Source organism: Pistacia vera, unplaced genomic scaffold (genome assembly GCF_008641045.1).
Source record: "Pistacia vera cultivar Batoury unplaced genomic scaffold, PisVer_v2 Contig270, whole genome shotgun sequence".
In the NCBI taxonomy this organism is placed as follows: domain Eukaryota; kingdom Viridiplantae; phylum Streptophyta; class Magnoliopsida; order Sapindales; family Anacardiaceae; genus Pistacia; species Pistacia vera.
The window spans coordinates 825,490-853,436 of record NW_022196080.1 but is presented as its reverse complement, the minus strand read 5'-3'; the positions used below and the strand labels follow the sequence as shown (position 1 = coordinate 853,436).

Here is a 27,947-nt window from a genome sequence, read left to right as displayed (position 1 = left end):
GATGAACTCATAGGAAAGCACCGTGAAGATGAAGGAGCAGCGACGGAGTAACAAGAAAGCCTGAGAACTTTGCAAGTGTGAAGCTTTCTAACAAGTTCGCCCACTTTATAGTGGTTTGCATGGGAGACAAAAGGGTGGGGTTTAATCAGCCGTTTCTATAGTGAATCTCGGCCCTGCATTTGTCGAGCGATCTCAACCCTTGGACGTGGCCAGTGTCAATCATCCACGAGGGGCGATCAACCGTCAGACTACCACATCATACCATTGTTGCACGTCGCCTCTGTACAGAATTTGTATATAAACCCCCTCCAACAATGAGAAAGGGGTTAACAAATTATTCTAGGATTGTTATCGTAAGCTCTCACAGTTTATACAAAGACAGTGGACATAGGCTCAAGAGTTTAACTCGTCGAACCACTTTAAAAAATTTTTGTCATTTTCTTTACTGCATTATTGTTTATTCATTGCTGGTTACCTGTAATCACGCAACATCAATTTCGATCCCGTCAAGGTCGATTGAATCGCTTAGTTGGTGTATTTGCATCAACACTATGCAAATTTTTTTTTCATTGCTCTGAATTTCGTCAGATTTTATGTAAAAAGTAAAAATAAACGCATGAAAAAGATTTAACCCGAAGAAAATGAAAATCGTGGACTACTCCTTCATGGAGTCGCTTTCGTGTTTTTTTTTTTTTTTCCTCTGTAAAGCCGTGTCGACTACTCACCAGTCCATGGAGTAGCTTCCATTGAAATGCCGTGTGGTGTGGTTGGAGTCCACACTCGAAATAATGCATGACCCAATGAAGATAGCGTTATTATGGTTAGAACCATCGGTGTCTAATGGTTTTTCTTTTTGAAAAGTCTACTTTCTTTACGACTATGTACCTCTAGTGTCGCCTCTATTAGTAAATTTCTCCGGCAAGGCATGATTTGAAATATAATATTTAGATTAGCCGTGTGTTAATTTTCCAATCGTAGGACCATTTTAATCAACTTGGGAATTAAATTTCACAAAATTCTGCAATATTCTTACACGAACATACAAATTCAAAGCATCAATTACCGACTTAAAAATAACAACATTGGAGAGAAAAGTAAGATAATTGCTTTTCTCGCATAACTTTTCATCTAACGCTGACACCCAAATGTTGGGCATTGCCAAAGAAATAGAATTGTATTCAAGCACATAAACTTGTATCAAATGCTTTCTTTTACTTTTAGGGGCACAAAAGAAGCATCAATTACTCTTGAATTGTGAAAGAATTGAGTTGTGTTACCTTATGACGGAAGTGTGTTTTGGAAAGATTTTTTATTTACTTTACCTTTAATTATATTGTCTTTGTGTGAGTGAAAAGAACAATGTCAGCAAACAGAGAACTTGATGTTCATGTCACTTTCCTGGTGTAAGCTAGCTTACATACTGTAACAACCACTCCAAGCTCTGTTAGAATTAACACAATGTAAGTGACTGCTTAACTTGAAATACTATTCAGAATTGTATTATGCAATGACATGAATTTGATACCTTTATGCAATCAGGTAAATCACTATCTTTTGTTCTGACATGAATCTGCAAAATGGAATTGACTAGTCAGAACTCAAGACCTTATTTAACTCCGGATGACCCTGTAAGTCTATCTAGGCCAAATTGATCTGTCAATTACAATAAAGATCAAGTCCAAACAATGGTGGAATATCAGGTCGCCATTTTGATCATTTGTCGACAAAATGGTCAGATTTCAATTGTGATATCCAAGAGCTCACACTTTATGAGGCAGGTTAGGGACACGAAATTCATTTGAATTGACTGATGTTCGTTCTGTAAGTATTTAACCTCGATGACTTTTGGTAGATGACTCTCCCCTGCTTTCTAGAGAAGCCAGGATACAGTCAGCTGCAACTGTGATGGCCAATAGGACAGTGCTCATGGTCTGATAGAGCTAGAACTGCCAGGTACTTGGCCATCTTCCAGCTCTGCATCAGCCCCGGCAGCTTTCAGGTAGAACCTTTTGACAAATTCGTATTATATTTAGGGAAACGATATGGATTTATATGAAACATTTCAATTTATGGCGTGTATGGACCAAAACAAGGGAATCAGAACAAGTCCGAAGGTTTTCAATGTTAAACTCAGCAGTCAGGCCTCAGTTGTCCTATCATATAATGGGGAGAAGAAACAGATACTCATACCACCGAAAGTTGTAAATGGTAGGCAAGAAAACATGAAAGTTGAGGACCTCCTGCACCAGCCATTCCATGGCGACCACTTCATTTCTGCTGTAAATGTTGCTCTCTACGCTGAAAGTATTTTGTCGCACACTGAAATGAAGATAAAAATAAATATTAATTAAGTCACATCCTAAAGGACAAATCTTTCAGCAAGCGAGATCATTATAGTTTTGGAAGCCACTGATGCCTATGATTTTAATTAGAGCGATTATTTTGATATGATTTCACACAATAATGAGCTGAGAATCTTGAATGGATAGGAAGATATTTCGGGCAGAAAATAGGAATAATTGTTAATTTTGAGTTTTTATCCAGTTCTTTTGCACCTACCTAACACCAATTGCATATTCAACTATTCAAGATTATAAAATATGAGACATTTTACGATGTGGTACTACTAACCTTTTTGAGTATGCAAATCAAGTTTCAACCCAATAAAACTACTGGAGAAAGCGAAAAAACCGGAGTACCATGAGGGAGGGAATATATAAAGCTGAAAATACTGTTGACCCATTCAATATAACAGAGAAACATTTCGTGCGGCATAATCAAAATTCGAAAAAGAAACCTATCTGAATCCACATCTGATAGTTTAAGAAGGCAGTAACCACAAAACTAATAACACTGTGCCTATATAAACACTTACAGCCTCTAGCCTTTATGCAATAACAGAAAATGATGATTACCTATGTAGGGCTGATTTTCTTCAAGTCTGGTGGCCAGTACAAGACAGGCTATTCCAACAATTTGAAGGTTCCTTTTGGCTTGGAAGAAACCCCTGCTAAAAACCGATCTAAAAGGCTAACTCCAAGAAAAATGTTTCCTGCTGAAACTCCTTGGCACTGCATTGCGCATAAAGCAACACATTCATATCATCATGTGATTGTAATAAAGAAATGAAGCAGATTTCTGATATGATATTTTTCAATTACTTGTAAACTCGTTTTTTAAGATAAATAAAATTGTTTTGAATTGTTTGATATACGCTGATAGTTAATTTTACAATTGACGTTGTTGTTGCTTAGTAAACAATCATAAAATCCTCAGCCTTGGCCGACAGGCTTAACAAACTTTAGATGCCATGGGTGCGGTCAACATTCTATTCAGTTAGTGGTAGACACTAAAAAGACCTAGTGACGCAACAAACTCCATGCCACAAGTAAAAGTGAAAATTTAAGATAACGAAAACACCCTCAGATGACAACCACGCCATTTTTTCGCCTTAATCTTTTAGCCGGCAAGAGAAACGCAGAACTAGCTCACAAACTAGAAGCACGTTCGTCTGTATGCAATGACGTGTCACAAAGTGACTAGACCTGATAGTAGTCCCGAAAAATCGTCACTGCAGAGAGTGTGTAGTAATGTACTTGCTAACCGTGTTTTGTAAAACTGTCGAGTAATTAATTTAATGATCGGGATGCATATGCATCATAAACTTGCTGTCTAGCATTAGTGTAATGAACCCTTTCTTTGTTCCAAGCCAAAGATTCCCTGTCCATCAACTCCTCGGGAACCTTGGAAAGCCAGTGAATTGCATTAGATGAATGAAAAAAATGAACAGCAAATTCAGGGAATAACCGGCCTTGGAAAGAACCCGGCGTGGCCGCTGCAAAGTACTGCCGATTCGGAGGGACAGAAGCGAAGAGGGCATTGAAATCATTTGATGTCTGATCGTTAAAGAATATTGAGAATTCAGGAATCTGATAATCAAGGCTGAGGGATTGGTATATTTGTTTGATAGCTTCTAGTATATTTTGGACGGCGATGAATGTGTTTGGTCCAATTGAACACCCTAAATCTACTATAGAAAATGTATTTGAGGACAAAGGAAGATTTCTTAAATCCAGCTCCTTTGCAATCGCTTCATCAATTATTACCTTCACAGCTTCCATACTTGCTTTATACAAAACAATAGATCCACTCAATAATAAAATATAAAAAAAAAAAAATTGCCCAACTTTTTAAGCTCAATTCGATTTGGATTTGTAGCTTGTCTTAGCCTACATAATTTGTAGTGGACTTTGACCAAAGCACATTGAGATGAAATAATTCTAAAGTCAATTTTTTTCTTCTAAGCAACAATTGTTATTGGCATTTACCATATTCTATGTAATAAGCATCAATAAATTTAACATATGATACGTTCATCTTCCAATTAATGCAAATATTATTATTATTATTATTATTTATAACGCTTCAAAATGACAAGTAATTGATATCCTTTAAGCTCATCCCAATTAAAATTGTGAGTAACCTCTAAAGCATTGACCGTGAACTGTTGACAAAGTTGATCCATAATTCCACTCCCAAAATGCTTGGTGATGATATCTTCATTCCCTGATCTTAACATTCTTGTCCACCAATTCACATTTGTGATTTCATCACCATAATTTATCTTTAATATCGACTCTATCATCTCCATTTTCACCATCCTGAAACTCCCATTTCTTTCCACTGCTTCTCTCAAGTTCTCAGGATTTACAACATATATAGGTATGTTGAAGGACTCAACTTGTTCTTCATTGATTACTCCCTGTGGTTAGTTTAACATAGTAATTAATGAACTAATGTTACTAATCTAATAAATAATTAAGTGATGTATACACATGATCTGGAAAAGAAATTTCGAGTAATTATTTGGGATAGAAGCAAACTTACTTTCTTTACCAAGTCCATGAGGGAGGCCCCAAGAAGATCATACATGAGACCTATTGGATTTTGATGAGAGAGGCACATCCCATTTGGAATAGCACTCACGGTTAACACCATCAATCCTCCAACAACAATCTCTTTTCCTCTTGCATCCAAAAAATTCTCCATGTCCTTCCGAAACTGAGCCGCATATGCGTCACAAACTTCCTCTGCAGCATTAGTATAATGAACCCTCCCTTTGTTCCAGGCCAAAGATTTCCTGTCCACCAACTCCTCAGGAGCCTTAGACAACCAGTGAATCGCATTAGATGAATGAAAAAAATGAACAGAAGATTCGGGGAATAACCGGCCGTGGAAAGACCCCGGCGCGGCCGCCGCAAAGTACTGCCGATCCAGAGGGAGAGAAGCGAAGAGGGTATTGAAATCATTTGATGTATGATCATTAAAGTAAATTAAGAATTCAGAAATTTGAGAAGTGTGGCCAAGGGATTGGTGTTTTTGCTTGATAGAGTCTAGAATATTTTTGACGGCAATGAATGTGTTTGGTCCAGTTGAGCACCCCAAATCTACAATAGAAAATGGATTTGATGACAAAGAAAAGTTTCTTAAATCGAGTTCGTGGGCAATTGCTTCATCAATTATTGGTTTGGCAACCTCTATGAGTATTCTCTACAAAACAGTTTAACATAAAACAATTAAGAAAAAAGACTCGACTTGATTAAATTGAGTATATATGGAGTGAAAGAGAATTAATTGACCTGAGCGTGGGAATTGTTGGAGTAGCTATAAGGGCCATCTCCTCCATTCATGGTGTAAAATTCTGGACTCATGCTGCTTCTGTTGTTGCTCATTTCAGCTGAAAATTCGGCTGAACTGCAGCATCTGCGATTTGAGGTATGTGTTTTTCTGCATTTTAAAGTCAACTAAACTTTGAGAGGTTTAAGAATTTTGCCGGTTTGAAGATAAGGTCAATTGAATGGAAAATGACAAGAAGTTTAATTTTTTTTATATTATCTTAAAACAAGAATAAATTACTATTTTTACCACATATTAAATGAAAATTTTCAAAGTTTAAGGCTAATTTAGGGTTTTACTTTATTGTTTTTGAAATAAAATAATATGTTTAGCAGATGGTGGTTGAAATTTCTATGTTAATGAGACAAACTTCTTTATGTGTAGACCCAAAAAATTTTGAAACAGATATAGTTATAAATTGTTCAAGATCAATTTTGAGATAATATTATAATGAAGCATTTGTCTCATTCTCATACATAGGAAAAGATCAACCAACTCCTTAATTTTATCTAATTTTTAACATTAAATATCAAACTTTAGATTATATATAGACTAATTGTGTGAATTTATTACACGGACAGGTTGCTTTTAATGATATATATATATATATATAGACTAATTGTGTAAATTTATTACAGGGACAAGTTGCTTTTAATGATAAATGTAATTAATAAGGAACAACTAACAACTATGTGTATATATATATATGTACATTTGTGTATGTATGTATATAGTTCATATTATATCAATTTAAATTTTTTATTGAAAATACTGATTTAGATTTTCAATTTTTTATTTGAAACAGTTTAATGGTTGATAAATGGAAAGTTAGAAGTAGTTATTTTACAAACCACGTTATTACCTTTTCAATTGTGATTTATCATTGTCATTAGTTCTTCCTTAAAACTTCAATATCTAATTCACCTTGTTAGTTACATGATAAAAATCATTTCTTGAATTGTTATTTTAGATATAGGTAAAAATTTCCTCGGAGAGAAAATTGCACTAATAATTCATTTTTTAGAAAACTTTTAAATGTTAAAATTATTATATATTTTATTAAAAAAAATTTAAGCTTTTTAAATATTTTTTTCCTTGTCAATCTAAAAGTTATTTTAAGAGAAACCTTATTAAATAGTTATTTTTCTGTTAAAATAAAGAGCGANGACACAACAAAATCTGGGAACAAAACGACGAAGAAACAAATAGAAGAAGGAAGCATACCTGAGTTTGAAAGTTGATGGCGTTGGTTACTTGGTTCAGATCTGAAGCAGTATATCGATTTTATAGTATAAGATGCATAACAAAACCCTAGGAATCTTTTTGCCTAGGGTTTTATTATTGGACATAGGAATGTTTGGGCTGGGCTCAACCTAGTTCTAAACTATCTGCATTGCCGTTTCATGGGTTTGATTGAAGCCCATAATGTGAGAACTTGAGAATATTCAGTAATACAAAATCTTTTAGACATCTGTGCATTGTCGTTTTGTGGGTGCCAATGTGTTTTTTCTGGTTACTAGGAGGAGAAAATGAAGGAATTATAATAATAATAAAAAATTCTTCATTTATGCATTGGTGGTTAACAACAACAAAAAAATAATAATAATGGAATTATGCAAGTTTTGAGCTGTTAATGTAAAATAAAAATAAGGGGAATTTTACATTATAGAGTGGCAAGATGAAAGAGAATCGGGAGACATTCGGTTTTCTTGTTTCTTTTTAGTGTTTAAGGGTATTCAGAAATTGTTTTAGCTTCAATTTTAATGAATGTCTAGGAGAGCAAGAAAAATCTCCACATTAAGAAATGACGGGTCTTATTTTGAAAGAGTAAATACCTAAACTTACTAGTTAATTTGCCCCTTTTGATGCTAAATTGATGATTTTATGATTATTATAGTTCGACCATTATTGGACGAAGCACCTTCTAGCTTACAAGTTAAGGATTAGAGAACAACTTAGACTTGAGATTCATACTTTGTTAAATAAGTTAGGAGAATGTTTTCAGAGAATAATTTGCTATACTTTTAAAGAAGATATATTTCAATGAGGTTATTTGATCATTATAATTCTGTTACTCACAACTATACATTTGTGGTTGAAAAAGGAACTTTCAAAGGCTTGACATCCTGCTTGTAATCCTTTCTCATCGATCACTCTTTATATTGCCATGGAGTTGGAAAGAAACTGTCTCTTAATTCCTATAACTGCTGCTCAAAACTCTTTATACGAAATACATAGCACATTCGCCAATTGGATTGCATTGAAGCAAAGTGGGAAACAAAAAAGAGTACCTGAAATGGTTGGTGCAACATGCTTCATCTAATGAAGGTTTAGATATACAGTATATGCACTTTCTGTGCGCTGCTTTGGTGGGTGATATACATGCCTTAGAGGATGATGGACACATGTTTTACTGTTTACCCTGAGGACCTGTTTGAGCATTTCACAGGTCCCAGTGGACCATACTGAGCAAAGTCTCACAGCAGTTCCTCAGGCAACTATCATACCAAACTGGACAATCAATGTCTCAGATGTGTGGAAACTACTACATAGAAATAGCATCTGTTGGTGCTATTAATAATAGAGCTTTGTTTTCTAAATATTCGCTTTTTACTTTTTTATCGATATTATTTCCTTGAAGACTACCACATTTAAATAGTCTTTGCATTTTATCTCTATCTCAACAACAATAACTTAAATATGGTAGTCACAGCAGCCAATCTGTAAGGTACACAAAAGAGAATTCTTATATCAGTGACAATTTACTATGTACTAATCTCCTCTTTGTCAGTTCAAATTCTAATGATTTGTCTAGTACAAGATTAGAGTTTTGGTACAAAGTGCATTGTTTTTTCCTCATATTAGTTTTACAAATGGACAATACTGAAATCTGTTTCTCTAATGTGTCTAATATTCTATGAATGAATTTTGTTTTTTTATTGTTTTTACATTTATCAACTGTTTAATTTCTTACAGATAAGAACAATTAAGGCTAACAATGTTTCAACAACTGCTTCCGAGAGGGATATCAAAGAATTCTTCATTTTCTCTGGAGATATTCAGTGTGTTGAAATGCAAAGGTCAGCACACTTGTACCATAGAACAATTTATTGACTTGCAAAAGTCATATTCTGAAGAACATGGTGGTATCTTTTGCAGGGAGAGTGAAACAACTCAGCTTGCTTATGTAACCTTCAAGGAACCACGGGGAGCGGATACAGCAATACTCTTGTCGGTATGTTTATCCAGTAGGTCTAAGGTTTTAATCTTTGCATTTGAAACCTCTGAGTTCTTTCCATCCCTAAGCAGAATGTTGCGTTAGGCATTAGCCAGAGTACATTTTTGAGTTATATAAACAATAATTTGAAAATGAGATAACTGCAAAATTACTAAGATGAAGAAAAGCATTAAATCTCTGAAAAGCTTTGGTACCGAATATCTGTGATTACTTGTTAGTAATGCATTACTTGGATCTAGACCACATGCTATTAGGTATAGCCCTTGAAGTCAAAACTCAAGGCAAGATTAAATGTGCAAGCCTAAGATGATATCTAGAACATTTGATTTAAGAAGCTGCTCTTTTGGATTACCTCTTCTTTTTTTTTCTTTTTTTTCTTTCTTTAAGGAACTTTCTTATGTTTTATCAAAGGGATCCACCATCTCCGGTCTTCCTGTTACAATTACCCCTGTTGAGGATTATCTGCTGCCTCCAGAAGCTCTTCCACCAAACTCGGTAAATTCATGGCTGCATGAATCTGTATCTTAGCACATTCTGCATCAGCAGCACCCATTCAGTCTGAAAATACACTTGGCACAAGTGAAGTAAAATCAGGCTGTCTCTGATTCCTGGGCTCTGATTTTACTTTAGGAAAGAAAATCAGATTCACCTTGTACTCCTCATAAAAATGAAATAGAATTCTGAAAGTGAACAGGAAATTATACATGTTTTCTGATATTTAAATGAGGCTTCTGAAAATTATTGCTTTCCTATGTTGAAAAGTTAGGGAGGGAGGTATACCATTAGCTCTTGCCTTAGAATTTACTTTCTGAGTAAAAAGATTCAAAGTTAATATCTCATCCTACATAACTTTTAGTGAAATAAAAAAGCAAATATGATATTGTCACTATGTTTCTTTGACATAGTGCACTAGTATAAATGTGAATCTTCTACCTCTATTTATTTCTACTAGGTTTTTGTCACTATGTTTTGTATTCCTCATATTTTGTTTTTTTTGAAGGAAAAGAACCCACCTGCTACTGATGCTTCTGTTAAGAAGGCTGGAGATGTGGTAAGTACCATGCTTGCGAAGGGCTTTGTCTTGGGAAAGGATGCCGTCAACAAGGCAAAGGCCCTTGATGAACAGCATCATTTGACATCAAATGCATCTGCCACAGTTGCATCCATTGATAGTAAGATGGGTCTGAGTGAAAAGCTAAGCATGGGAACAGCTATGGTCAATGAAAAGTTGAAAGAGGTTGACGAGCAATTCCAAGTTTCGGAGAAGACAAAAACTGCCTTTGCAGTTGCTGAGCAGACGGCAAGCAGTGCAGGATCTGCCATCATAAGCAACCGTTACATATTAACAGGAGTTACATGGGTTTCAAGTGCATTTGGTGCAGTCACAAAGGCAACTGAGGATGTTAGCACGATGACCAAAGAGAAGGTTGAAAAGGCTGAGGAGGAGAAAAAGGAGGTCATTTACAGGGAAAGGACTGGAATCATCAATGACTTTGCACAGGTTCATCTTGACAACCCTGCAGCAGGAGACCCTCCTATACTTCCACGTTCCAATTCATTCAACTGACAGTAAGCTTGGAAATATACACTCGCGTTGAACTTTCTCGCATAGCTCTGGATCCCTTTGATTTTCCTGTATGATAAACTTCTACGCTGGATTGTATTTTATATACACTGCTTGCTAGTAGTTCGCAGCCTGGGCTGAGAATTTCTTATTACATTTAATTCAATCCGATATTAGTCTTGACTGTCTCTCCGCACTTTGTTAAAGAATGAGAACGTCATGGATGATCGTTCTGTATTGCAGAAAGTTTGAAGTGAATTAAAAAGAAATGGAAAATATGATGTCTTTAGTCCATGTCCTGGCTAGTACATTTTTATATTGAAACAGTCATGGTTTAGTTGGTGATAAGGGTCACTTATAAAACATGTTACTAAAAATGTTTTTGTCTCTAAAAGGAATAATGCCGTCTTATGGTATAATATAACTATAAACTAGAACCCAAAAAACCATTTGCACAATGCCAATTTTTTCCAGCATGTGTCGAAAACTTTAAATACAAATTCCAAATCCCACCAAGGAGATAAGCCCATTACCCCACAGTCTTGGCTCTCTTCATACAGAAGCTATTGTGGCAAGGAGGCCAAACATTGAAGAAATTTCATCACAAAGCATACAATTAAGCTTTTTGAAGGTCTCCTGATTTCTGCTTTACATGAACAAAATCAAGTACACATATTTTTGCCCGAGAAAGAAGGCAGTGACACAGGGAAGGCCACTGACTTCCACTGGCTTAAAAGAGTTGCCTTTAGAACAAGGGATGCTGCCGACGAAGTTGTACTCCAACACTAGACCATTGTAAAATAGTGGCCGATCAAAAACAAGAGAGCAAGAAGTTCATTTTTACAATAGGATATTTCTCAATAATTGTGGAAGGGTAATAAAAGAAACATGGTTTTTTCAACTCGTTAATATTGAAGGATCTCAAATTTAAGACTCAACAAATGAAGCCAGAATTGTTGTTATGCACCATAATGTTTTGAAAACCATGCCATCTACAGCGTGTAAAGGCACATTTTGACATGACAATCAAAAGAAATACAGATAACAGAGAATCATCAAATCATCAAATCAAAAGAAGTAGAGGTAACAGCACAACAGCACTAATTACATAACTTCAAAAGTTTGTCTAGTAATGTAAGCATCTTGTTATTGATTATTGAATAGATAGTTAATGAGTCAAATTGGACATACCTGTGATGGAATGAGATAATTCATTGAATTTTTCCTCTTTCTCCTTTCCTGAAATGAAATGGACTCACTCTTCTTCTTATTCTTCTTCAGGATCATAGATGAATCTGGAATCTATATCGACATTAAGGATGTGGGCTATGTTGGACCACTCATGTCCTTTATTTCTTTTGCAAGGATTCTTCAAGCAAGAGGGAGGATGGCAAGCCTGCCTTCAGAAATGATGTGAGCATTGGACAATCTCTGATGAACAAATATTCAAGCGAAGTGAGGTTCTGAAAGCCCCTGGACGATAGCATTTCTATTTGGAGAATCTGTCAATAGTCAATGGAGTTAAAGATGCGGACAACATCATTCCCATCTCTTCGTCTGGGAACGTCTCTGCATCTGAGCATCCACCAATGTAAAGGCCTCGAAGAGAAGTGAGCTTGTGCAATCCCCACCTGATCAATGGCTCATTGATACAGATATCTTCAACAGAAAGTGAAGTGATGCTGGTGGGAAACCTTCTTCCGGAGAAGATGCAATGCTTGGACATTTTCGTAACTCTAATATCGGAAGACAGCTAAGGTAGTTCGTGCCGTTTGGTAAGGCCTTCAGTTTCCCACAGGCTTGGATTGAAACATGTAAATTGGTGTTGGGGTCCTGGGGGAGCCCTCCTTGTGGGAAGTGATTGACTCAAGTATAGCCTTCTTGATAGCATTAAATCTCTGAAAAGCTTTGGTACCGAATATCTGTGATTACTTGTTAGTAATGCATTACTTGGATCTAGACCACATGCTATTAGGTATAGCCCTTGAAGTCAAAACTCAAGGCAAGATAAATGTGCAAGCCTAGATGATATCTAGAACATTTGATTTAAGAAGCTGCTCTTTTGGATTACACTTCTTTTTTTTCTTTCTTTAAGGAACTTTCTTATGTTTTATCAAAGGATCCACCATCTCCGGTCTTCCTGTTACAATTACCCCTGTTGAGGATTATCTGCTGCCTCCAGAAGCTCTTCACCAAACTCGGTAAATTCATGGCTGCATGAATCTGTATTAGCACATTCTGCATCAGCAGCACCCATTCAGTCTGAAAATACACTTGGCACAAGTGAAGTAAAATCAGGCTGTCTCTGATTCCTGGGCTCTGATTTTACTTTAGGAAAGAAAATCAGATCACCTTGTACTCCTCATAAAAATGAAATAGAATTCTGAAAGTGAACAGGAAATACATGTTTTCTGATATTTAAATGAGGCTTCTGAAAATTATTGCTTGCCTATGTGAAAAGTTAGGGAGGGAGGTATACCATTGCTCTTGCCTTAGAATTTACTTTCTCAGTAAAAGATTCAAAGTTAATATCTCATCCTACATAACTTTTAGTGAAATAAAAAAGCAAATATGATTTGTCACTATGTTTCTTTGACATAGTGCACTAGTTAAATGTGAATCTTCTACCTCTATTTATTTCTACTAGGTTTTTGTGTCAATACTTAAAATCTTAAATAAATCACAAAGCCTGAACCCTAAAAAATGAAGTATACTGTTTTATTATTAGAAATTATAAAAAAAAAAAAAAAAAAAAAGGGAAACAAAACCCAGAAGAATCGAAGATGTCTCTTCAGTTCAGGTCTCCATAATTATTCCGCATGAATATATTCTCAGAAGAACGAAAGTTTTTATGATTCTAACATCATCAGAGACATTTCGAAATGAAATACCAAATACAGATTCAATAAAAGAAGAAACCCTAGACACAACAAAATCTGGGAACAAAACGACGAAGAAACAAATAGAAGAAGGAAGCATACCTGAGTTTGAAAGTTGATGGCGTTGGTTACTTGGTTCAGATCTGAAGCAGTATATCGATTTTATAGTATAAGATGCATAACAAAACCCTAGGAATCTTTTTGCCTAGGGTTTTATTATTGGACATAGGAATGTTTGGGCTGGGCTCAACCTAGTTCTAAACTATCTGCATTGCCGTTTCATGGGTTTGATTGAAGCCCATAATGTGAGAACTTGAGAATATTCAGTAATACAAAATCTTCTAGACATCTGTGCATTGTCGTTTTGTGGGTGCCAATGTGTTTTTTCTAGTTACTAGGAGGAGAAAATGAAGGAATTATAATAATAATAAAAAATTCTTCATTTATGCATTGGTGGTTAACAACAACAAAAAAATAATAATAATGGAATTATGCAAGTTTTGAGCTGTTAATGTAAAATAAAAATAAGGGGAATTTTACATTATAGAGTGGCAAGATGAAAGAGAATCGGGAGACAATCGGTTTTCTTGTTTCTTTTTAGTGTTTAAGGGTATTCAGAAATTGTTTTAGCTTCAATTTTAATGAATGTCTAGGAGAGCAAGAAAAATCTCCACATTAAGAAATGACGGGTCTTATTTTGAAAGAGTAAATACCTAAACTTACTAGTTAATTTGCCCCTTTTGATGCTAAATTGATGATTTTATGATTATTATAGTTCGACCATTATTGGACGAAGCACCTTCTAGCTTACAAGTTAAGGATTAGAGAACAACTTAGACTTGAGATTCATACTTTGTTAAATAAGTTAGGAGAATGTTTTCAGAGAATAATTTGCTATACTTTTAAAGAAGATATATTTCAATGAGGTTATTTGATCATTATAATTCTGTTACTCACAACTATACATTTGTGGTTGAAAAAGGAACTTTCAAAGGCTTGACATCCTGCTTGTAATCCTTTCTCATCGATCACTCTTTATATTGCCATGGAGTTGGAAAGAAACTGTCTCTTAATTCCTATAACTGCTGCTCAAAACTCTTTATACGAAATACATAGCACATTCGCCAATTGGATTGCATTGAAGCAAAGTGGGAAACAAAAAAGAGTACCTGAAATGGTTGGTGCAACATGCTTCATCTAATGAAGGTTTAGATATACAGTATATGCACTTTCTGTGCGCTGCTTTGGTGGGTGATATACATGCCTTAGAGGATGATGGACACATGTTTTACTGTTTACCCTGAGGACCTGTTTGAGCATTTCACAGGTCCCAGTGGACCATACTGAGCAAAGTCTCACAGCAGTTCCTCAGGCAACTATCATACCAAACTGGACAATCAATGTCTCAGATGTGTGGAAACTACTACATAGAAATAGCATCTGTTGGTGCTATTAATAATAGAGCTTTGTTTTCTAAATATTCGCTTTTTACTTTTTTATCGATATTATTTCCTTGAAGACTACCACATTTAAATAGTCTTTGCATTTTATCTCTATCTCAACAACAATAACTTAAATATGGTAGTCACAGCAGCCAATCTGTAAGGTACACAAAAGAGAATTCTTATATCAGTGACAATTTACTATGTACTAATCTCCTCTTTGTCAGTTCAAATTCTAATGATTTGTCTAGTACAAGATTAGAGTTTTGGTACAAAGTGCATTGTTTTTTCCTCATATTAGTTTTACAAATGGACAATACTGAAATCTGTTTCTCTAATGTGTCTAATATTCTATGAATGAATTTTGTTTTTTTATTGTTTTTACATTTATCAACTGTTTAATTTCTTACAGATAAGAACAATTAAGGCTAACAATGTTTCAACAACTGCTTCCGAGAGGGATATCAAAGAATTCTTCATTTTCTCTGGAGATATTCAGTGTGTTGAAATGCAAAGGTCAGCACACTTGTACCATAGAACAATTTATTGACTTGCAAAAGTCATATTCTGAAGAACATGGTGGTATCTTTTGCAGGGAGAGTGAAACAACTCAGCTTGCTTATGTAACCTTCAAGGAACCACGGGGAGCGGATACAGCAATACTCTTGTCGGTATGTTTATCCAGTAGGTCTAAGGTTTTAATCTTTGCATTTGAAACCTCTGAGTTCTTTCCATCCCTAAGCAGAATGTTGCGTTAGGCATTAGCCAGAGTACATTTTTGAGTTATATAAACAATAATTTGAAAATGAGATAACTGCAAAATTACTAAGATGAAGAAAAGCATTAAATCTCTGAAAAGCTTTGGTACCGAATATCTGTGATTACTTGTTAGTAATGCATTACTTGGATCTAGACCACATGCTATTAGGTATAGCCCTTGAAGTCAAAACTCAAGGCAAGATTAAATGTGCAAGCCTAAGATGATATCTAGAACATTTGATTTAAGAAGCTGCTCTTTTGGATTACCTCTTCTTTTTTTTTCTTTTTTTTCTTTCTTTAAGGAACTTTCTTATGTTTTATCAAAGGGATCCACCATCTCCGGTCTTCCTGTTACAATTACCCCTGTTGAGGATTATCTGCTGCCTCCAGAAGCTCTTCCACCAAACTCGGTAAATTCATGGCTGCATGAATCTGTATCTTAGCACATTCTGCATCAGCAGCACCCATTCAGTCTGAAAATACACTTGGCACAAGTGAAGTAAAATCAGGCTGTCTCTGATTCCTGGGCTCTGATTTTACTTTAGGAAAGAAAATCAGATTCACCTTGTACTCCTCATAAAAATGAAATAGAATTCTGAAAGTGAACAGGAAATTATACATGTTTTCTGATATTTAAATGAGGCTTCTGAAAATTATTGCTTTCCTATGTTGAAAAGTTAGGGAGGGAGGTATACCATTAGCTCTTGCCTTAGAATTTACTTTCTGAGTAAAAAGATTCAAAGTTAATATCTCATCCTACATAACTTTTAGTGAAATAAAAAAGCAAATATGATATTGTCACTATGTTTCTTTGACATAGTGCACTAGTATAAATGTGAATCTTCTACCTCTATTTATTTCTACTAGGTTTTTGTCACTATGTTTTGTATTCCTCATATTTTGTTTTTTTTGAAGGAAAAGAACCCACCTGCTACTGATGCTTCTGTTAAGAAGGCTGGAGATGTGGTAAGTACCATGCTTGCGAAGGGCTTTGTCTTGGGAAAGGATGCCGTCAACAAGGCAAAGGCCCTTGATGAACAGCATCATTTGACATCAAATGCATCTGCCACAGTTGCATCCATTGATAGTAAGATGGGTCTGAGTGAAAAGCTAAGCATGGGAACAGCTATGGTCAATGAAAAGTTGAAAGAGGTTGACGAGCAATTCCAAGTTTCGGAGAAGACAAAAACTGCCTTTGCAGTTGCTGAGCAGACGGCAAGCAGTGCAGGATCTGCCATCATAAGCAACCGTTACATATTAACAGGAGTTACATGGGTTTCAAGTGCATTTGGTGCAGTCACAAAGGCAACTGAGGATGTTAGCACGATGACCAAAGAGAAGGTTGAAAAGGCTGAGGAGGAGAAAAAGGAGGTCATTTACAGGGAAAGGACTGGAATCATCAATGACTTTGCACAGGTTCATCTTGACAACCCTGCAGCAGGAGACCCTCCTATACTTCCACGTTCCAATTCATTCAACTGACAGTAAGCTTGGAAATATACACTCGCGTTGAACTTTCTCGCATAGCTCTGGATCCCTTTGATTTTCCTGTATGATAAACTTCTACGCTGGATTGTATTTTATATACACTGCTTGCTAGTAGTTCGCAGCCTGGGCTGAGAATTTCTTATTACATTTAATTCAATCCGATATTAGTCTTGACTGTCTCTCCGCACTTTGTTAAAGAATGAGAACGTCATGGATGATCGTTCTGTATTGCAGAAAGTTTGAAGTGAATTAAAAAGAAATGGAAAATATGATGTCTTTAGTCCATGTCCTGGCTAGTACATTTTTATATTGAAACAGTCATGGTTTAGTTGGTGATAAGGGTCACTTATAAAACATGTTACTAAAAATGTTTTTGTCTCTAAAAGGAATAATGCCGTCTTATGGTATAATATAACTATAAACTAGAACCCAAAAAACCATTTGCACAATGCCAATTTTTTCCAGCATGTGTCGAAAACTTTAAATACAAATTCCAAATCCCACCAAGGAGATAAGCCCATTACCCCACAGTCTTGGCTCTCTTCATACAGAAGCTATTGTGGCAAGGAGGCCAAACATTGAAGAAATTTCATCACAAAGCATACAATTAAGCTTTTTGAAGGTCTCCTGATTTCTGCTTTACATGAACAAAATCAAGTACACATATTTTTGCCCGAGAAAGAAGGCAGTGACACAGGGAAGGCCACTGACTTCCACTGGCTTAAAAGAGTTGCCTTTAGAACAAGGGATGCTGCCGACGAAGTTGTACTCCAACACTAGACCATTGTAAAATAGTGGCCGATCAAAAACAAGAGAGCAAGAAGTTCATTTTTACAATAGGATATTTCTCAATAATTGTGGAAGGGTAATAAAAGAAACATGGTTTTTTCAACTCGTTAATATTGAAGGATCTCAAATTTAAGACTCAACAAATGAAGCCAGAATTGTTGTTATGCACCATAATGTTTTGAAAACCATGCCATCTACAGCGTGTAAAGGCACATTTTGACATGACAATCAAAAGAAATACAGATAACAGAGAATCATCAAATCATCAAATCAAAAGAAGTAGAGGTAACAGCACAACAGCACTAATTACATAACTTCAAAAGTTTGTCTAGTAATGTAAGCATCTTGTTATTGATTATTGAATAGATAGTTAATGAGTCAAATTGGACATACCTGTGATGGAATGAGATAATTCATTGAATTTTTCCTCTTTCTCCTTTCCTGAAATGAAATGGACTCACTCTTCTTCTTATTCTTCTTCAGGATCATAGATGAATCTGGAATCTATATCGACATTAAGGATGTGGGCTATGTTGGACCACTCATGTCCTTTATTTCTTTTGCAAGGATTCTTCAAGCAAGAGGGAGGATGGCAAGCCTGCCTTCAGAAATGATGTGAGCATTGGACAATCTCTGATGAACAAATATTCAAGCGAAGTGAGGTTCTGAAAGCCCCTGGACGATAGCATTTCTATTTGGAGAATCTGTCAATAGTCAATGGAGTTAAAGATGCGGACAACATCATTCCCATCTCTTCGTCTGGGAACGTCTCTGCATCTGAGCATCCACCAATGTAAAGGCCTCGAAGAGAAGTGAGCTTGTGCAATCCCCACCTGATCAATGGCTCATTGATACAGATATCTTCAACAGAAAGTGAAGTGATGCTGGTGGGAAACCTTCTTCCGGAAAAGATGCAATGCTTGGACATTTTCGTAACTCTAATATCGGAAGACAGCTAAGGTAGAACGTGCCGTTTGGTAAGGCCTTCAGTTTCCCACAGGCTTGGATTGAAACATGTAAATTGGTGTTGGGGTCCTGGGGGAGCCCTCCTTGTGGGAAGTGATTGACTCAAGTATAGCCTTCTTGATCCTCAAAACATCAAAATCATCAGAGATACAAACCCAAGCTCTTAGAGTTAAAATCTTCCACTGCTTTGTCATTATACATAAGTCGAGCGAGCGTAGTTTTACTTTTACCAATTCCTCCCATCCCAACAATGGGTACCACACCATAGTTGGCATCACTCAGTGGATTACTTAACACCATTTCAAGCACTTTCTTCCTATCTTCATCTCTCCCATAAACAGAGGTTCAGCTGGCAACAAGTACTCGCCGGTCTTCGCCATCCAAAAACCGATGACCCTCCATAAATCTTCTCCAACCCCAGTTCATTTGTTCGTTTACAGACTTCTTCTAACCGATAAGGGGTCTTTTTCATCGTTGATGCACTTTAAGTACTAACACTCAAACTATGGAAACAAGCAGTGATGAAGTTTCGTACCTTATTGCTAATTTGAACATGATCTTGAATCAAGCTACGCTGTAAAGCTTCAGTGGCAAACTCATCCAGTATGTCTTCAACATCGTAGGCCAAGCCTTGGAGATCGTCCAGCCAGACCGCATGTATGAGTTGCTTGTCCTCTGCGTCGCTGAGCACTGCATAAATAGAGTTTTTTTCCCAGTTTTGTAGCTTTGAGTGTATTCTCTCCTTGCGTGCAAAGTTGAGCAAGTCACGAGACGCCAATCTGTCGAACAATGCCATGCGTTTGTGTGTTGATAGAAAGGAATTGGGATGGTCACAAAGAGAGTCTGGTTTTCTCGGGGTATTTGTTTGATCTTATGAAATTAGCAAGTGCAACAAGCTTATAAGTAACTAGTGATTATAAGCTAAAATTAACTTTTAAGTATTTGAAATTTTAAATAATTACGTGTTTTGTTAAAATACTTATAAGTAACTGATAAGTAGTTAACATGTTTGATAAAATATGGCTTATAAATATATTTTATTATAAAATAACTAAAAAATATATTACATTAAATAACGATATACTATGAAATTTTAAAATTAAACAATGATAATGTGGTAATATATTTGATCAAACTAACTTATAAGCAAAAAAAAAAAAAAAATACCTTCCAGCAACCCTTTTTTTTTTTTTAATTTATAAGTTCAAAAAGTTATAACCAAATAGATCAATTTAATTTTAAGGTTTATAAAATAGTTTTACCAACTTATAAGTTTAAACCAACATATCCTATTTTGATAACATTTCATGATCAAAATAGACAAAAGAGACAACCTCTTGTTTTACAAAAGAGACAACCTCTTGTTTTATTCTATCTATTTCTGATTGACGTTAATTGATAAAAATAATAAAATATTATTTGGTTTATCATTTTGAATCCCTTCATTCATGATGGCACTAACTCCCAATAAATCAGATTTTTATATTTGTTGAAAAACTATGTGTTGTGAGTGATTTTTCCTTCAACCTCTGTTGTGAGGTTATAACTCGATCCAAAATTTATTCGACTCAACTGATTATCTGACCTAGCATAAGCTAGTCACGATCAATTCTTACAGTTGTTTAACCAACTCACAAATAACTTCAGATCCCAGATATCTCGGAATAGAGTAGATCAACAACAATCTTAGTACAATCTCAGTACTCAATCGCGAGAATGTCAGAGTTGCATTTCAATTTTAATTATAATTTCTTTATTTTCACTCTTTCCTTTGTACAGAAATTGTACATAAACCCTCTCCAACGATGAGAAAGGGGTTAGAAAATTATTCTAAGATTATTATCGTAGTCTCTCATAGCAAATACAAAGATACTAGACGTAGGCTCAAGAGTTTAACTCGTCAAATCACTTCAAACACCTCTTTGTTATTTTCTTTACTACATTTATTGTTTATTCATTGCTGGTTACTAGTAATCACGCACACATCAATTTCGATCCCGTCAAGGTCGATCGGATCGCTCTAGTTGGTGTATTTTTGCATCAACATTTTGGTGCTAGAAGGAGGGCCTCCGGCAAAATCTTAGAAATTCTAGCAACAAATCCCAGTGATCCGATCACTCAAAGGCCCACGATGGTTCGAACCCGATCAAAGACCACTATCGGGAACCACAACAATGTGGAGACCACCCACCAGGAGATACATCAAGTCATCGCCAAGCGTTGACCACAAGTGTCGCCAGTGTAGCAGGCCACAAACCAATTGGGGGCAGAGACGTCAAATCTGAGAATGGCCAATTGGTGGACATGATCAGAACGATGGTCGCACAAGCTATGCAACAAAATGTGGTTGAGCTGAGAAATCAGCAACCAGCCCCCTAGGATATTGACCGATCACGCTTCACAAACGTCACCCCGACAGGGTGGCACTCAATCGGCGACCAATTTGGTTCATCGGCACCAAGGCACAGCTGCCAACCCCGACACCGCCAAGAACACTCTGCATAAGAAAGAGAGTCCCACAGGCAAACTAACCCCGGGAGGCAATCGGACAAATAGCCCATAAGAGAAGACAAAGATAATAGTAGCTAGAGGCATACTTGACTTGCTCGACGGTATCCTTAGCATCAGCATGCCGATTTTAACCCACGCTCAAGATAGGCTCAGTTCGCGCAAGCTCGCGAGAGGAGTCATGTGCGCCAATCTGGCAATGACCAACGTTTTGGTTATAACCCACATCGCAAGCAATGCACAGATGAGCATAATAGCACCTACCAACCGAATCATCATGACTCAACCTCACACATCAACGCGCATAATGGAGGGGGCTCACAAGCAATAGATTTGCGAACTCACCTACTTGAGGTAAGGTTGAACAGAGCCAGCCAGGACAATCCTCACAATGAAACTTAGATCGATGCAGAAAATGCTTAATGATCTAAGAGCCCACCAACACAATGTAGCGAAAGAGATAATGAGCTCTCCCTTCACAGAGGAGGTTCGCCATGCCCTATTTCCCTAGGGATTTAGGGCACCAGAAAGTAAGTTCGATGGGAAAGGAGATCCCAAAGACCACCTTGACACTTTCAACGACCTAATGGAGCTACACCAGGTGTGTGACTTGGCAAAGTGCCGTTATTTTGCGATTACGTTGGTAGGGGATGCCAAGAGGTGGTACAAAAGACTCAAACCGAACTCACTCAATTCTTGGCAGCAATTCTCCTAGCTGTACTTGTAGCAATTCCAAGCGAGGAGACAGTTCGCAATGCCGCTCAACCACTTGAGTAACATTTGTCAGGAGAGAGACGAAACACTGACCTCATATTTAATGAGGTTCTAAAACAAGTAGGTAAAGGTCATGGATGCACCTGAAGAGTCAATCTGGACTTTGCTAATTGCAGGCATCAGACCACAAACAGAACTGTGGAAAGAGCTCTAAAGTGAAGATCATGTGAGCTTGACAAAGTTTTACCAGACGGCTGGAAAGCATCAGCGAGTAGAAAGCTCGCTAACCGCCTTGGCCAGAAGCTCACCGCGAAGAGCCACGGACATCCCACACCTCAAAAGGGACTTAGAGATCGCAACACAACCTATGGGGTATTCTTCCGAGAGAAGCCTCTTAAAACCCTCAAGTTGAGTTGAGGCGCATAAGTCTCATTTATGTGCCTAAGATCCTCAGCATCAATCGAAGATCGTGGTTCCTTCCGTGACCTATGGACTGGGGATCTCCTTGACTGACTGACCTCCACAAAAGTATAGTCGGAAGAGCCCACCGCATCAGGGTCTGAACTCCGTGCGACAATATCCTCAGAAGCCTCAAGGACTACGCTCCCAAGAACTACTGAGCCCGCCGGAGAATCGAACATGCGATCAGTGGTATGGCTCTTTGACGAAGACATGATGATGGTTTGCCTCTGGATACTTGAAATATAAGCAAACATGTGTCAGAGCTCGAAAAACTAGGCGGCCTATCCATACTTTGCTTTCAGTTCATGCACCTAGAGTAGCTCACGTCAGACAATAGACATACGTGACCCACCAAGATTCTCGCAACCGCCATCATAAACCCTCCTTAAAACCAAGACCGTCGGAGACACACTTAAAAACCCTAGCAAAGCCCTAAAAATCCCAATGTGGCCACGGCAATGGCCACCCTCAATCGCGAAAATCATAAAAACAAGCAAAAGAAGGGAAAGGAAGCCTTACCAAACTAAAAGATGAGATGAACTCATCGGAAAAGCACCATGAAGATGAAGGAGTAGTGACGGAGTAAGCAAGACAGCCTGGAGAACTTTTGCAAAGTGTGAAGGCTTTCTAACGAGTTCGCCCACTTTTATAGTGGTTTGCATGGGAGACAAAAGGGTGGGGTTCAATCATAGCCGTTGATCTACAGTGAATCTTGGCCCTGCATTTGTCAAGCGATCTCACCCTTGGACGTGGCCACGTGTCAATCAGCCACGAGGGGCGATCAACTGTCAGACTGCCACAATCATAACCATTGTTGCACGTTGCCTTTGTACAGAATTTGTATATAAACCCCCTCCAACAATGAGAAAGGGGTTAGCAAATTATTCTAGGATTGTTATCGTAAGCTCTCACAGTAAATACAAAGACAGTGGATGTAGGCTCAAGAGTTTAACTCACCAAACCACTTTAAAAACCTTTTGTCATTTTCTTTACTGTATTTATTGTTTATTCATTGCTGGTTACCTGTAATCGCGCCCACATTAATTCTGATCTCGTCAAGGTCGATTGAATACCTTTAGTTGGTGTGTTTTTGCATCAACACTATGCAAATTTTTTTTTTCATTGCTCTGAATTTCAGTCAGATTTTATGTCTAAAAAGTAAAAATAAACGCATGAAAAAAGATTTAACCCGAAGAAAATAAAAATCGTGGACTACTCCTTCATGGAGTCACTTTCGTGTTCTGTTTTTTTTTTTTTTTTTTTTTTTCCCTCTGTAAAGCCGTGTCGACTACTCCACCATTCCATGGAGTAGCTTCCATTGAAATGCCGTGTGGTGTGGTTGGAGTCCACCACTCTGAAATAATGCATGGCCCAATGAAGATGGCGTTGTTATGGTTAGAACCATCGGTGTCTAATGGTTTTTCTTTTTTGAAAAGTCTACTTTCTTTACGACTATGTACCTCTAGTGTCGCCTCTATTAGTAAATTTCTCTCGGCAAGGCATGAATTTGAAATATCATAATTTAGATTAGCAGTTTGGTTAATTTTCCAATCGTAGGACCATTTTAATCAACTTGGGAATTAAAATTTCACAAAATTCTGCAATATTCTTACACGAACATACAAATTCAAAGCATCAATTACCGACCTAAAAATAACAACATTGGAGAGAAAAGCAAGATCATTGTCTTTCTCTGCATAACTTTTCATCTAACGCTGACACCCAAATGTTGGGCATTGCCAAAGAATTAGAATTGTATTCAAGCACATAAACTTGTACAAATGCTTTCTTTTACTTTTATGGGCACAAAAGAAGCAGCAATTACTCTTTGAATTGTGAAAGAATTGAGGTTGTGTTACCTATATGACGGAAGTGTGTTTTGGAAAGATTTCTTTTATTTACTTTACCTTTAATTCATATTGTCTTTGTGATGAGTGAAAAGAACAATGTCAGCGATGTTCATGTCACTTTCCTGCCTGTAAGCTAGCTTACATACTGTAACAACCACTCCAAGCTCTGTTAGAATTAACACAATATAAGTGACTGCTTAACTTGAAATACTATTCAGAATTGTATTATGCAAATGACATGAATTTGATACCTTTATGCAAACAGGTAAATCACTATCTTTTGTTCTGACATGAATCTGCAAAATTGAATTGACTAGTCAGAACTCAAGACCTTATTTAACTCCGGATGACCCTGTAAGTCTATCTAGGCCAAATTGACCTGTCGATACAATAAAGATCAAGCCAAAAAAAGGGAATATCAGGCTGCCATTTTGGTCAGATTTCAATTGTGATATCCAAAAACTCACACTTTATAAGGCAGGTTAGGGACACGAAATTATTTGAATTGCTGATGTTCGTTCTGTAAGTATTTATACCTCGATGACTTTTTGGTAGGATGACTCTCCCCTGCTTTCTAGAGAAGCCAGATAACATCCACTGCAACTGTTGATGGCCAATAGGACAGCTGCTCATGGTCTGATAGAGCTAGAACTGCCAGGTACTTGGCCATCTTCTCAGCGCTGCATCAGCTCCGGCGCTTTCAGGTAGAACCTTTTGACAAATTCGTATTCATATTAGGGAAACGATATGGATTTATATGAAACATTTCAATTTTGGCAGTGTATGGACCAAAACAAGGGAATCAGACAAGTCCGGAGGTTTTCAATGTTAAACTCAGCAGTCAGGCCTCGGTTGTCCTATCATATATGGGAGAAGAATAGATATTCATACCACAGAAAGTGAAATGTAGGCAAAAAACACTGAAAGTTGAGGACCTCCTGCACCGCCATTCCATGGCGACCACTTCATTTCTGCTGTAAATGTTGCTCTCTACGCTGAAAGTATTTTGTCGCACACTGAAATGAAGATAAAAAATAAATTAATTAATTAAGTCACATCCTAAAGGACAAATCTTTCAGCAGCGAGATCATTATAGTTTTGGAAGCCCTGATAGCCATGATTTAATTAGAGTGATTATTTTGTATGATTTCACCACAAATATGAGCTTGAGAAATCTTGAACTGGATAGATAGATTTTCGGCGAAAATAGGAATTAATTGTTAATTTTGAGTTTTTATCCAGTTCTTTTCACCTACCTAACCCAATTGCATATTCAACTATTCAAGATTATAAAATATGAGACATTTCACGATGTGGTACTACTAATCCTTTTTGAGTATGCAAAATCAATTTTCCAACCCAATCAAACTACTGAGAGAAAGCGAAAAAACCCGAGTACCATGAGGAGGGAATATTACAGCTGAAAATACTGTTGACACATTCAATATAACAGAGAAACGTTTCGTGCGGCATAATCAAAATTCGAAAAGAAAACCTACCTGAATCCACATCTGATAGTTTAAGAAGCAGTAAGCACAAAACTAATAACACTTGTGTCTAAATACACTTACAGCCTCTAGCCTTATGCAATAACAAGAATGATGATTACCTATTGTAGGGCTGATTTTCTTCAAGTCTGGTGGCCAGACAAGACAGGCTATTCCAACATTTAGGTTCCTTGGCTTGGAAGAAACCCCTGCTTAAAACCGTCTAAAAGGTTAACTCCAGAAACATTGTTTCCTGCTGAAACTCCTTGGCACTGCATTGCTGCATAAAGCAACGCATTCATATCATCATGTGATTAGTAATAAAGAAATGAAGCAGATTTCTGATACTGATATTTTTCAATTACTTGTAAACTCGTTTTTTATAAATAAAATTGTCTTGATCGTTGATAAACGCTTGATAGTTAATTTTACAATTGACTTTGTTGTTGCTTAGTGAACAATCATAAAACCCTCAGACTTGGCCGACAGGCTTAACAAACTTTAGATGCCATGGGAGTGGTCAACATTCTATTCATTTAGTGGTAGACACTAAAAAGACCTCGTGATGCCACCAAACTCCAGCCACAAGTAAAAGTGAAATTCAAGATGACGAAAACACCCTCAGAACAACCACTCCATTTTTTCGCCTCTTAACTCTTTTAGCGGATAAGAGAAACGCAGAACTAGCTCACAAAACTGAAGCACGTTCGTCTGTATACAATGACGTGCCCAAAGTGACTAGCCTGATAGTAGTCCCGAAAATCGTCACTGCAGAGAGTGTGTAGTAATGTACTTGCTAACCGTGTTTTGTAAAACTGTCGAGTAATTAATTTAATGACTACGGCGATTAATATGAGAAGTACCGTGGATCAAGGAGCACACACCTCGCCGATCCAGTGGACCATTTGAGACCGTTGTTGGACGATTAGATCGCCGTATTCTGTGGTTGAAAGGTATTCATCGGGGTAGTCATACAAAAACACTTGTCTCCTCTCTCTTTCACGGATCCTCTGATAGCTCTCTTCGTCCTCCTCATTTACGAATCTCACCAACTAAAAGTTGAAAAAAAAAAAAAAAAAAAAAAGTTTGACACTTGCATCAGACGTATCATTTCAGAATATTACTTGACTCTCTTCGTTTCTTATTGTTTTTAACACTGTTTGGTTGACAAGAAAATAACTAACTCAAAAGCGAAAGAAACGTTAAGTTCCCCAAATTATGCGAAGGCATTATTAATTAATTATAATCCACATAGCTATGTTTGGCTACGAAGAAACTAATATCTGCATGAATTGAAAAGCAGTAGATAATATCGAATTAACAAAATGAGAGTAACAGAGCATTAATTACGCCTGTTTGGCTACTAAGAAAATACTATATGCAACGGGAAAATAAAATTAAACTTACTGCAGACTGATATAGACGCTTTTCTTGACGATAGAACACTTTCTGGAATCTAGAGGAACAGTCGATCTTGAGAACTGCTTACTGAACTCCGGAACAGAGTAAGTAAGTGACGGAGGGCTAGTATCGTCAACAGATAGCTCAGAGTTTGGCTTTCAGAATCAAAACTGAAAATAGCCTGAGTGTAATCCGACAAATGGAGGTCCGAATTCTCCGGGAAAAATCGAATCGAGCTCAGAAAATACAGTATCGTGACTTGAAGATACTCACATACGTCGTGTGACAGCTCCTCCGTACACGCGAGATCCGAATCGATTTGGAGCCGCCCGGCCTTTGCTCCACAACAGAATCCGAGTTTGAAATCGTGAAACAGAATCAGCAGCATCATTTTTCAAATTATCAGAGAGTTCAGCCTTAGTGATGCTCTGTTATCATTTTCAACAGCGGAAGCAACTGAAACGACGTCACTGTTGTTTTCATTTCTTTCCGACAGATTTTCCAATTACTGGCACCGAATTTGAAAATATCTGGATCGTGAAACGCCGTTTTGTTCAATTTCTTTGGCATTTTCATGTCCTTTGTTGAACTTAGAACTGATCTCTGCAAAAACAGCTCCGGAGTTGGAGAAACACAAGACGACTCACTCGCCTCAACCTCATTCCTTTCCACTCGTTTTCCTTCTTGTGCTCATTGGAAGACCTCGTGATTTCTCCGCAACGGC

General features: G+C 37.0%; 2 protein-coding genes, 1 non-coding gene and 2 pseudogenes across 3 annotated transcripts; 2 read left to right on the top strand and 3 right to left on the bottom strand.

Annotated features, from left to right (window-relative positions):
* Positions 1-3,629: 3,629 nt before the first annotated feature.
* Positions 3,630-4,121, bottom strand: LOC116133527 (loganic acid O-methyltransferase-like). The gene has a single exon (XM_031419223.1). The coding sequence runs from the start codon at positions 4,119-4,121 to the stop codon at positions 3,630-3,632; it is 492 nt and encodes a 163-aa protein (XP_031275083.1).
* Positions 4,122-4,411: 290 nt separating this feature from the next.
* LOC116133526 (loganic acid O-methyltransferase-like) lies at positions 4,412-5,732 on the bottom strand. The gene is made up of 3 exons (XM_031419222.1): positions 5,640-5,732; positions 4,888-5,550; positions 4,412-4,762 (listed from the first exon to the last, which is right to left on the bottom strand). The coding sequence occupies exons 1-3, from the start codon at positions 5,730-5,732 to the stop codon at positions 4,412-4,414; spliced, it is 1,107 nt and encodes a 368-aa protein (XP_031275082.1).
* A 2,111-nt stretch (positions 5,733-7,843) lies between these two features.
* Positions 7,844-10,512, top strand: LOC116133525 (annotated as a pseudogene).
* Positions 10,513-13,263: 2,751 nt separating this feature from the next.
* Positions 13,264-13,352, bottom strand: LOC116133582. The gene has a single exon (XR_004128565.1). It is a non-coding gene; the product is annotated as a small nucleolar RNA Z159/U59 (small nucleolar RNA).
* Positions 13,353-14,402: 1,050 nt separating this feature from the next.
* Positions 14,403-17,071, top strand: LOC116133524 (annotated as a pseudogene).
* Positions 17,072-27,947: the final 10,876 nt, after the last annotated feature.

What these genes read in the sequence shown, in the direction of transcription:
- LOC116133527 (XM_031419223.1), bottom strand. Translation starts at nt 4,121, where the DNA reads ATGGAAGCTGTGAAGGTAATAATTGATGAAGCGATTGCAAAGGAGCTG.
- LOC116133526 (XM_031419222.1), bottom strand. Translation starts at nt 5,732, where the DNA reads ATGAGCAACAACAGAAGCAGCATGAGTCCAGAATTTTACACCATGAAT. An exon ending in CCAACAATTCCCACGCTCAG is followed by an intron (nt 5,551 to 5,639) that starts GTCAATTAATTC and finishes ACTGTTTTGTAG; the next exon opens with AGAATACTCATAGAGGTTGC. An exon ending in TCATGGACTTGGTAAAGAAA is followed by an intron (nt 4,763 to 4,887) that starts GTAAGTTTGCTT and finishes AACTAACCACAG; the next exon opens with GGAGTAATCAATGAAGAACA.